Source organism: Teleopsis dalmanni, chromosome X, assembly GCF_002237135.1.
Source record: "Teleopsis dalmanni isolate 2A chromosome X, ASM223713v2, whole genome shotgun sequence".
NCBI lineage: Eukaryota > Metazoa > Arthropoda > Insecta > Diptera > Diopsidae > Teleopsis > Teleopsis dalmanni.
The window spans coordinates 25,136,567-25,148,665 of NC_051848.1; the positions used below are offsets into that span (position 1 = coordinate 25,136,567).

Below are 12,099 nucleotides of genomic sequence, written 5' to 3' on the forward strand. Positions count from 1 at the left end.
GTTTTATTGCTATTCCCGCAACATTTAAATGCAAAGCATCTACATACAATGTTTCTACAACACACAGTTCAGCAACATTGCCACTGAATGTTTTCAATAAAAAAAATCACAGCACACGCAATAAGAGCATAACTGAGCGAACGAGAGCAATCATCGTAGCTCAACTTGTACAAGAACTGCTGCATGCAAAGCCGAAGCAAGTGTAGTTAACGACCATCAACGACCCTACCACCCATGCACACAGCTGAACGATACGACAAACAGCAACCAACCGAAAACCAGTCACAGACATTTTGAGTAAGCGTTTCTTGCAATTTAGTTCAGTCAGTTTCGATAAACCATGCCGAATGGTTGGGTAAATTTCATATCGCGGCTTAAATAAAATCATTTTATTTATATCAAAAATATTGACTAAAGATATTTTGCTAAGTGTAACACGCACTACACAGTATCACGAATTTTTTGAAGTGTAGAGTGAAGTGATTTTATGTGTGCTATCTCAAACTGACATGCAATGAGTGAAAGACCCATTTTAAGTTGCCAAATCCAAACAATAACCAAAATATAATAACGAAGCAAATAAGTAAATTAAATTATTAAAGTAAACGGAAAGCTTGATTTGAACTATTTTTGTCGATTTTCCGATGATTTTGGGAAAAAACGGAAATTAGTGTTTGCATGTATTTCGTGGTTGAAAATGTATGATAGCCTTCGCACGCATCCATTCATTCAGTAAATTAAATTGAAATTTCGGCTTTGAATTGTAACGGTCAGCGGGGTAGGGATATAACGGTGGTGTACCGCTTTGGTGCGAAGCGTTTGCTGTGTGTGTTCGGCGGGTGTGTTTAGATTTTCGTCAAGATTTTCGTTTTTTTTGTATTGAACATACGTACCAAAGTAGGGCCCAATGATAGAGTCCAGTCTCAGGCAACTGGCCGAGTAAAATAGAATTTCGCGTGTTGAAAATTTCGGTTGCGAACTAAAACGCAAACAGGAAAAGGGCATTAATATAAGCCGCCAAAGGATTATCAGTGATAAAGCTAACCTATTCCTATGCGAATCTGTAAACAAATTACACAAACCTAACAACAACAAACAAAAAATATAAAAAAAATAAAACAATAAAACAAAAAAACAAAAAAACATATAAGCAGTAGCGAAAACAATAGTAGGAATTTTTTGTGCTAATTACAATATAACATGAAACAGAGAAGCGGTCGAAACGAGACCAAGTGAAATTTGCTAATTTCAACCGATATTTCGGATATGTTAAACTTGAGTAGCATAGACGTGAAAATGTCCAAGTATAAGAATAAATCAATTTCCCAGCGAAATATTTTTGGCCAAGCGTCATTCCCTGTAGATGAAAATCATGCTGAAGGCATATAAGCTCAGCAGGATTACTAGTGCAACAAGCTCCCAAAGTTATTTCCTTCGGCCACAGCCACAGCCACAGCCACAGCTAGACGAAGTAAAATAAACTAGAACTTCAGAAAGAAATATCAAAAAAATCCATAAAGTAAGTCAGAAAACTGAAAGCCAGAACTTGACGTGATTTAAGAACATTAAAGCATTTTTATTTATTTTAACTTTTGTTTTGTGGATTTTGTTTTTTTTTTGAATAAAAACTCTTTGTGAAAACCATTCGCGTAAAACTACCAAGAAAGCTAAACAATTGCAGAGCCATTATTGTGATTATTAGAACTGCTTAAAGCCGTAAACCTATTAAAATAACTTATATCCCATGAACAAAAATAATGCATATATCAAAGTAATATAGTAATATGTCTTAATTTATTCACACCGAGCTCAGAAAGAACAGAACTGAAGTACCTAAACCAATGAACAAATGAACAAATGAACAAATGAACAAAGTGAGCGGAAAATATGTTAAAGTAAACAAATTTTTTTTATTTTTATTTTTGTATTTTGAATATTTGACTTTATTTTCGGGGCTTGCAAAAATAAATGGAGCCCTGTACTATGCTTAAGTCTAAATAAATTCTTTGACAAAGTACACAAATCATAAAGCAGCAGCTAGTAAAGTGCACAAAGAAATGTGGTAAGCAACGCATGTGGCAGGTCCTGCACACTAAGGACAACATATCAACATTCAGCATATCCTAAAGCTGAATTGCCATAACATATCGTATCGCATATATTTACATACTATATATAAAATTATCTACATATATATAATAATATATAAAAGAAAATATAATAAAGAGAAAATAATACTGTACAAAGAATAAAGTCAGGCATATCTCAGAAACTCGCACAAACTCAGAAAAAATAACAAGAATATAAATTTCAAAGCAAAAATGTTAATTCCTCACCCTCACATAACTAGCGTTAGGGTGTAGGGTGGTATACGTATTGCTACAACAAAAACAATAAAAACAACAAAAGCAACAAAACAGTTAAGTAAGTAGCAACTGAACTAACTAGAATCTTGTTAAATATTTACAATAAAAAAAAATTCAACAAAATGTCAAAATATAAAAGCATAAGCCAAATTGTGAACGTAGCGCACATAAAGCAACAACAAAGGCTAACTTGCAGCCCTAGCAGCAGCGTCTGCAGCAATAGCAACAACAACAACAATAGCAACGGCAACAGCACTAAAAATGACAAGCAAAGGAGCGTCAAGCACATTAGCTCCACTTGTAGATTTAACAGTATTAAAAGAAAGATTGCTCATACGCGCAATTCATGCAGTCCATGCAATTTGAAGAATCAGCACAAACCATGCTTCCTGGTCTGCAGTGCTTATTTTTGCGTCTCCATGCTGTGCATTACAGCTATGGTGCCGTCAGTGGTAGCCTCACGTTACTTACATCATGGCCACTCACGCTATTCTGGCGGCAGTAGTAGCAATCGCGGTTCATCCTATCCACTTGACAGTCATGTGTCGTACTCGCGTAGTCACCACGCTACCGCTAAACATCCACCAATGAATAATAATATAAATAACAACAACAAAAACAACAATGATGTATATTCGGTCGCTGACAGTCAAGCAATGACCGATGACTACATGGCACAGTTCGGCGACCCACAGCCACAATCACAGCCGAGGAATCTATTACCAAATCCTGATGGAAACTTTCCAAGTTGTCAGACGGTTTGCTTTTGTAAGTGGAGAAATGGTAAGCAAACCGTAGAATGTATTGATCGTCACCTCATTCAAATACCAGATACCATAGATCCTAGTACGCAGGTATTAGATTTGTCTGGCAACAATTTACAAACGCTCTCCAGTAAGCTATTTATACGCGCAAATTTGTTGAACTTGCAACGCCTATTTTTACGAAATTGTCGTATAGGTGTAATTGAGCTGGACGCTTTCGAAGGTCTAACGAACTTGATAGAATTGGATTTGTCACAAAACCTCTTAGTAAATGTGCCCACAGATCAAATAAGTCTTATAACATCATTACGCGATCTTAATCTGTCACAGAATCACATACCAAAACTTGAGTCGAGAGTGTTTGCAAGAAATACTGCTATACATAAACTGGATCTATCCTATTGTGAGATGAAGATAATAGCTCCAGAAGCATTTTATGGACTTAATCTAATAATACAATTACGTTTAAACGGTAATAAACTTAATGTGTTTCCACCAAATTTGACTGAGTCATTAAACTCTCTGCATAACATTCAAATTCACGATAATCTCTGGCAATGTGATTGTCGTTTGCGAGAACTAAAGAATTGGTTAGTAGTTAAAAATATACCATATCCGGTCGCGCCTTTGTGTGCGGGTGGGCCGGAGAGACTCATTAAACGCACATTTTCCGATCTACAAGTTGATGATTTTGCTTGCAAACCTGAAATGCAACCCATTAACCACTACATTGAAGCGATTATAGGGGAGAATGCAACAATAACATGTCGTGCTAAAGCAGTACCTGCTGCAGTAATTAACTGGTTTTGGAATGGACGTTTACTGGGCAATAATAGCGGCTTTAACGCGTATCAACGCATTTACATTTACGAAGATGGCACCACTGCAAAGCGTTCGCGTCTCGTATTGACCAATGCGCAAGAAATTGATTCCAGTGACTTTTATTGTGTCGCCGAAAATCGTGCTGGTACTTCAGAAGCCAATTTTACGCTACGTGTCACCATTCGTCCAGCTGGCATAGGTGCATTGGGCAGTGGACAAATTGTGGGTTTAAGTGCAGCAATTGTTATTTTCATTGTATCGGTTTTGATGTTGATAGCTTTCATATTAATGCGTATCAAAGGCCAACCGTTCCTCAGAAGCAAAACATCAACTCAAGTCGAAGTTGTGACAAGTGTTAATAATCAGAATACAATCACAAATAAAATTCAGCCACCCGGTGGGAATGGCAGTATTGGTGGTATTGTCATTGCTAATGGTGCTATATCCAATTGTATTGATAGCAATATCACAATTGAACGTAGAACTAGCGCAGTTATCTGTAGTGCTGATGGTAAATTCGCAAACCCAGTGCAGAAGCCACCACGACTCAATGATTTTCCCTATTCTAATAACGGTTACGAAAACAGCGGCAGTGTGTTGTCTACAGCAGCTTGCTTCATTTCACCCACATCTTCTGCTGGCAACAACCCAGATCTTATTAACGATACTAAACGCTTTGGTAGCGATGAATTTGTTGACCTGAAAATACCTCCAATTTTGACTTCTAATTTGAATACCGAACTAGGTGGTTCAAGTGGTGAATACAGTCGCGCTGGTGGTTGTGATTCCTTATATCCATCAGGTTTATGGGAAAATCCACCGAATGGTACTAGTTCAGCTGATGATTTGTTCCTTAAACGCTACAATGAAAAGACACCCATCATTGAATCTACACAATTATATGACCTACAGGAACGTAATACTAACTTATTTAGCAAAACATTTCCACGCACACATTACAATCTGCAAACAAACATCGGTACCAACAATAATGGGCATAAGAATCCATTGCCATCCACTTCAAGTGCTGCACTTATGGGTATGGGCGCACAATCAACAACCTCCACCGCAACAACTAATTTGTCCAACTCTTCTGGCGCTAACATTGGTGGCTATCCAAATGATTACGGTTTACCTTTAGTACCCGGAGCTGAACACCAGCATAATCATCATCTTCAAATGCATCCCTTGCAACAAATGCAACAACAGTTAGGCAATTCTGGTGGCAGTGGCAGCAATAATGCTAGCCCCAACTTCAATGTACGTCACTTACCACGCTTACACGATAATACCAGCAGCGCAATGTCATCTCACATGCCCGGCACATCCGGCTCCGGCATTTTACCTAGTGGACAACCTGTCAATGCTAAAACTATACGTGTCTGGCAGCGTGGTGGCGTACCAGTGCTACCACCAGTCACCAAACTCAATCACACACTCGGCAACAAGGTCTATGGCATACAAGATGATGGCTTCCCAGACGGCGGCACTGATGTCTAAGCTGTTTTCCTATTTATACTAAACAATTTTAATTAAACTTCATTATAATTTTTTAACAAAGTTCTAAATAATTTGCCGTGTAGACTTGTCATAATTAAATCAATTTCCTAATTTATTTAATTTTACTACGATAATTTGATTACGTCTAAATTTGCATTAATTATGCTCATTCCTCCTAATTATCGTTTCTACCCATCCCTTTGGAAACACATGAAATATTTGGAGCAGAAATGTTTTGTACTTTTAATACGAGTAAGTAAGGCTAAGAGGAGCTAAGAATTTGAAGTTGAAACTGAAGCCGAAGCCGAACTGAAGCCGAACTGAGGCCGAACTTAAGCTGAAATTAGAATTGAAGCAAATTGAAGCCGAGCTTCAAAAGTTCGGTGAAAACGAGATTGTGATAGTGTTGCGTGAAGTTGCAGATAATAATTAGAAAGATGAAATTACTTTCGAAGCAAAAAGTATTATAATTAATTTATAAAATATTTAAACAAATTTAATTAATTAATTAATTTAATTATAATTTTCTTACACTTAAATACATACGTACTTACATTCTTAATTAAAAAAACAAAAGCAATCTCTTTGCTTACAAAATAATTTCATTAAAGAATTTAACAAAAAAAAACAAAAAAATTTAAATGAGACAAAATAACATGACATAAAAACATATACATTTTAAATGTTTTAATATTGATTGTCAAAATAATAGGCAAAAAATGGAAAACAAAATAAATTGAAAACTTAAATTAATAAAATATATAAGTAAATAAATAAATGTATTGAAAAAAAAAATCTATTAAATGATTTAACAACTCCTCTTGCTGCGGCTGCTGCTCTTACGACTAAACTATGTAACTAAATGTTTTTACAACATATATGCAAAATAAAATAAAAATTTATTAATTATATATATGTATAAATATATATAAATTTTTTTGTATGCATATATATGTGTGTGTGCGACATTTATGATGAAGTTTTGCAGCGGCTAAAAATTTTAAACCAAATAAATAAACAAACAATAAATGTATGTAAGTTAAAAACCAATTCAAATATTTGACAACAATATTTTATTTAATTTATTTATATATTTTTTTATTTAATTTTTTTAAATTTAGTTTTTCGTTTTTCATTTTTCGTTTTTCATTTTTCGTTTTTCATTTTTTCGTTTTTTCATTTTTTCCTTTTTGTTTTAATTCTCGAGTATATAGTATGGTTTGTGTATGTCAATATTGTTATATCTGATAAGTTAATTTGTATAGATTATTTTTTATAAAAATATTGAAAATGAAGTCAAAGTCAAACATTAAGGATAAATTGTTAATGTTCTTGTTATTACAAAAAAAAAAACAAAAAAAATATATTATATATGGAAATAAAGGTCTCAGGACACAGGACTGCGGACTATGAAAATATGTTTTAATTTTTGCTATACAAAATTAAGATTGCCTGAAAGAGAGTATCTACTCTTGATGAATTAAATCTTCAACAAAATCTTCAAAACAATCTACGCCCAAAGCCAGATTAATGTGAGTGATGAATATAATAGAATTATAGTGACAGTCCCTTATTATTGTAGCCAGCAACAGTTGTTTAACCATTGACATTATATTAAAATATATTCAATATAAGATTACAGACCAAAGATAATATCATTATAACTTGTAATTAAATTATAACATTAATGAGACTTCACCATATATCAGTATTTCTTATTGTTTTTTGTTTTTAAATATACTCTTGTAAATGTATGTCCACTAAAGAATCAATATTTGATTTATTTTTGAAGAGTTTAAAAATTAAAACTAATAATAAAAAACTATTCTATGTTAACTTAATTTCATTTCAGTATTAAAATTTTGATTTAGTTTATTTAAAGACAACTTATAAATATAATAATAAACAATTATTATATTATATATTTTTTATATGAAACAGGCATCAACAGGTATAATTTACAGTTCTAAAGTTTAACCAATAATTTGAGAGCTCTTATATCTTATATTATTGTTAATATTATTTATTATTTATGATTTATAGTAAGCATTATTATTATAATCTTACAATAAAAATTCGTTTAATTTTATTTCAAGACAGATGTTAAGTCATATGTTAATATGATTCTATACTCGTAGAAGGAACATATAGCCTCTATTAGTAATTTAGATCGCATTTTCTTTAATGGGAATAGGCAACAATGTCGTTCCATGAATAATTTAAACCTTTTAATTGGCGTTCCACTGTTGTCGTCTAAGTCACGACGCTATGTTTAGTATTTTGCTGGCTACAACTCAACATCTGTCGAGCAATATCGCAGCTTGGTGCTCTAAGAGTATGCACTATCTAGTCCCTTTTGATTTACTGAATTTCTTCTGTTACTCTGATTTGTCTTGTCCGAGCATACAGATCGAGGTACAAAAACGCACCATTTAATATTAGTTAATTTTACTTAATACATATTGTAGATTTTTTATATGTCAATATATGAAAAAAGAAAATTATTTTTTTTGTTTTAAAGTCAAGAATGTATTTTTGGATTTAAAATAACTTTATTTAAATTATATGTAATACTTACCTAAGTGAGCAATTAAAATTTTATGCCTACAAATTGAGTTATTTATATTACTAATTCGAAACACATTTCTAATATCATATTCAACTAAGTTTCTGACAAGATATTTAGGAACTTAACGTATGGTCGATATTATTCTATCCAAGGACAATTATATCTGTTCGATACATTTCTTTAAGTTATATACTCAAAGGTGTGTAACATTGATTAAATATGTGGTGTGTATTGCTCTATTCTATTAATTAAAATTCTAAAATAAAAATAATTAATTAAAATTCTATTAATTAAAAATAAATAAAAATTTTGTTGTTACTATACACTACTGTTTGGTTCTCACTTTTAAATACAATAGTTTTTTTTAATTAAAATATACACTACCGTCATAACTGACGTTAAAATTAAATTCAATATTTTATGAAAAGCAAAATATCACAAACCTCTATCACAAACCATCTGAACCTAACCTATCCCATGATAGCTTTCATGAGAGAAAGTTTTTTAAATAGACATACTTTTGTTTACAATCACTTTCTGTATATCGGCGATTATATTAGTGTTGAGGAATATTTTTTATTCCTTTTCAAATATTTTGGTTGGAACCGTACGCATAGAGCTTATGAGTATCTGATAATTTTCGGTTCTCTGTTGATTCTGTTTAGTGTTAATAGCTTTGTCGTTTAATAAGACTGTATTTAAGTAATATTTTAAGGACAGTTTTTGGACCTTTAGGACTATATATAATATATACTTGTAATATTTTAAACTTTTATATATATATAATATATATTCATAACGTTTTTGGAGCTATTATATATATTTGTAACATCATATATGTGCAAATGAAGTTTTATATATAATGTTGAAATTTTATTCTAATATTATTATTCTAATAATATTACTACAATATATATGTAGCTATTTATCGTTATGGTTGATTTTGACTTCTCTAAAAAACTGTTATGGTTGATTTTGACTTCTCTAAAAAACTGTTAGGATAAAAATTATTTTTAATTGTATAAATGAATTAATTACATCAAATAAAAACTCAATAAGGTTTTAATATTAGATGAATTCACTTGTGAATCTGCTTCCTACTAAATCGTATAAGATTTCAATAAATTTGTATAGTACATATTGTTTATTATTTTTTAATTTAATATTTCTCAAAAGATATATATATATATATACGTATTAAGTAACTTTTATATTATATATAAATATATATAAATATGAATATTTTTATATTGTGCATATATTATGTTGAAACTTTATATATTTAAATAGACTAAAAAATATATTTCTAGTTATACATTAAAATGACACTACACCTAAATTTAAAATTATTTATAAGTAATTGTAAAAAGTATTTATACATTTATTTATATATTCAATTTAGCTAAATTATAATTATTATATATTAATATTGTTGTTAAGCAAATGTGTACATATAATTTTTATTTTTAAGTAATATTTTAAATATTAAATTTTTATACATTAATTTTGATATTTATTTAAGTTTTTTTCATTTTTTTTTTTGAATTTACTTTCTATAATATATATACATATATATATATTATTCTACTGTATACAAAGACAATTAAAATAATAATTCAAAGAATTACTAAAAATATTTTCCTTAGTATTAAATGTATGAATGTAAAATTTTAGACAAAAAAATATTTAATCTATGTGTGTAGTATAAATGTAAATTAAATTAAAAATATCTCAATGTAATTATAAAATATAAAATTTTGTTTTGTTATTATTTGCAAAAATATCAGTCGAAATTATAAATTATCATTATTTGGAATAAATTTATAATAACATGATTGGAAGAAATATTTTTAAAAAAATAATGAGATGACTCTTCTACCGCAATAGACTAGTTTAGAAAAAATTATTCAAATAGAGAAAAAATCAAGGCCCTGTAGCAAATTTTGTACGCGGAAAATAGAAAATAGAAAAATTGACATTAAAAAACAAAAACTTTAAATATTAACTAAAACTGACAAAAAATATATACATATATGGAACTATCCAAAAAAAATAGAATAAATTATTATTAAATCTTAACAATTAATTATACATATTATATATATTTATATATATTATATACAATAAATGTATTTAAATTAAATGTATTACTAACAGTGTGTAAATGTTAAATATAAAATTTTTGAAAAACTTCTACAAAACCTAAACAGTAAGAGTATATTAAAGGCATATTGAACATGTTTACATTATAAGAAACTTATAAAAATAATTCGATGTAATATTAAACATATTTAAAGACAGAAAAATATTAACAATTAATTAAGAACAATATTTGATATTTGAAGTAATATGTGAAATGAAGTTTCACGTACTGTGCGCTCCTACATCCTGAATCTAAACAAGACAAACTTGCATCAAAGATACATACATACATACATACATATATAGGTATAATCGTATAAATGTCTATGTGTAAAACTAAATGTATTTTGAAAATATATAAATGTTGAATTACCAAAAATAAATATTTGAACATTGTAAATCTGTACTTGCATCCAACAACATTACAACATTCGATTATAAATCTACATATCGAATTGCTTAAAATTATTAACTAACTATGCACGTTAAGATACGCGAAATAACATTTACCAAAAAAAAAAAAACATTTTTATCTATGTGTGCAACAGTATATACATTTAGCATAAGAAACAATTTAAAAACAAAAACAAATTAAAAATAAATTAAAATAAAACTAAAACTAAACTTAAATAAAATAGAATAAATACGAACAAAAGATCGTACATTTCAAATAGTAATAAAAATAATTTTCGCTGATTTTTTTGCTCTTAATTAACAAAATAAGAATACTATTAATATATACATTTATATATATATTTATGTATATATATTGATATACACGATAATGTAATTAATTATAAGCATCTGTTAACATTTTGAAAAAAAGGTTTGAGAACGAAATCCATAGCATAATTTCAGGCTTTGGAATGAAACTTATGTAGTTCAAAACGTCGAGAAAATATAGCTTGAATAGTTAGAATAGACAATGATAGATGATAACTTGCGGTTGCTATGGAATCCTGGCAAAAGAATGAAGAATATTATTGCATTGAAAAGGAAACATTTGAAAATTTAATTAAAACAAAAAAAAAATCGATAAACCATTACAGAAAAGAAAAAAAAATGAAATTTGTAAGTTAAATTATATTTGAACAGATAATTCGTAAAATACTGCAAATGTTTTTTCTCTCGATTTATAAATGTTTATTATATATGTTTGTAAATGTATGTTTGTTGTGTATAAAACTAATAATATTTCATATATTAAACATATACCACTAATTGTCAGCAAAACAGTAAAACAGTTTTAACAATTAAAAGAATGAATGAAAAAACAAAGGATAAACTAACCATTAACACTTCTAGTAAACTAATTTCACTTAACATAAGAAAAGAGAAATTTACAAATACATGTATTAGTGAAAGTACCCAACAGTTAATCATGCGCTTAACTTCATTTGGAAAACCAAATGGTTTAATAAGGATAGTAACCGAAGATAACAATGGTTAGTAACTCGCCTCTGCCGGCAAAATCTTTGAGGGCATCATTGTGGGCAATATATGTCACCGAGTGAAAGTGCTGATAACTGTCAGCACGCGCCTTCTTAACCTAACCTAACGTAATCTAATCTAATTAAACTATGCGCTCCGAATGCAATCCGAAGAAGTAGTAAAACGCATCGGTTTCGTTGCAGAAAGTGCATCTCTTGACACTGCAATATCTTATTTTGTTTTAAGTTTTTGAGTTGTTACGTCGAAAATATTTTAAAGTCGATTTTGTTTTTCAAGAATTTTAGCTGTACCTAATTCTATAGTTATTTTAAGTGTATTTTTATATATATTTTGGCAAATTTCCTTTTATCTTCATTAGGAGAATTCCTAATATTAAGAAATATCCTAATAATAACAAATACATCCTAATAATAATATTAGGAATTGTTAAAATACGTAATATGTACATATATGTATATATATGTATACTATATATACTAAAAAT

At 29.5% G+C, this 12,099-nt stretch overlaps 1 protein-coding gene across 1 annotated transcript; it reads left to right on the top strand.

Moving 5' to 3' along the window:
* Positions 1-323: 323 nt before the first annotated feature.
* LOC119689787 lies at positions 324-6,061 on the top strand. Its single transcript, XM_038104690.1, has one exon. The coding sequence runs from the start codon at positions 2,489-2,491 to the stop codon at positions 5,450-5,452; it is 2,964 nt and encodes a 987-aa protein (XP_037960618.1). The 5' UTR covers positions 324-2,488; the 3' UTR covers positions 5,453-6,061.
* The last annotated feature ends 6,038 nt before the right edge of the window (positions 6,062-12,099 follow it).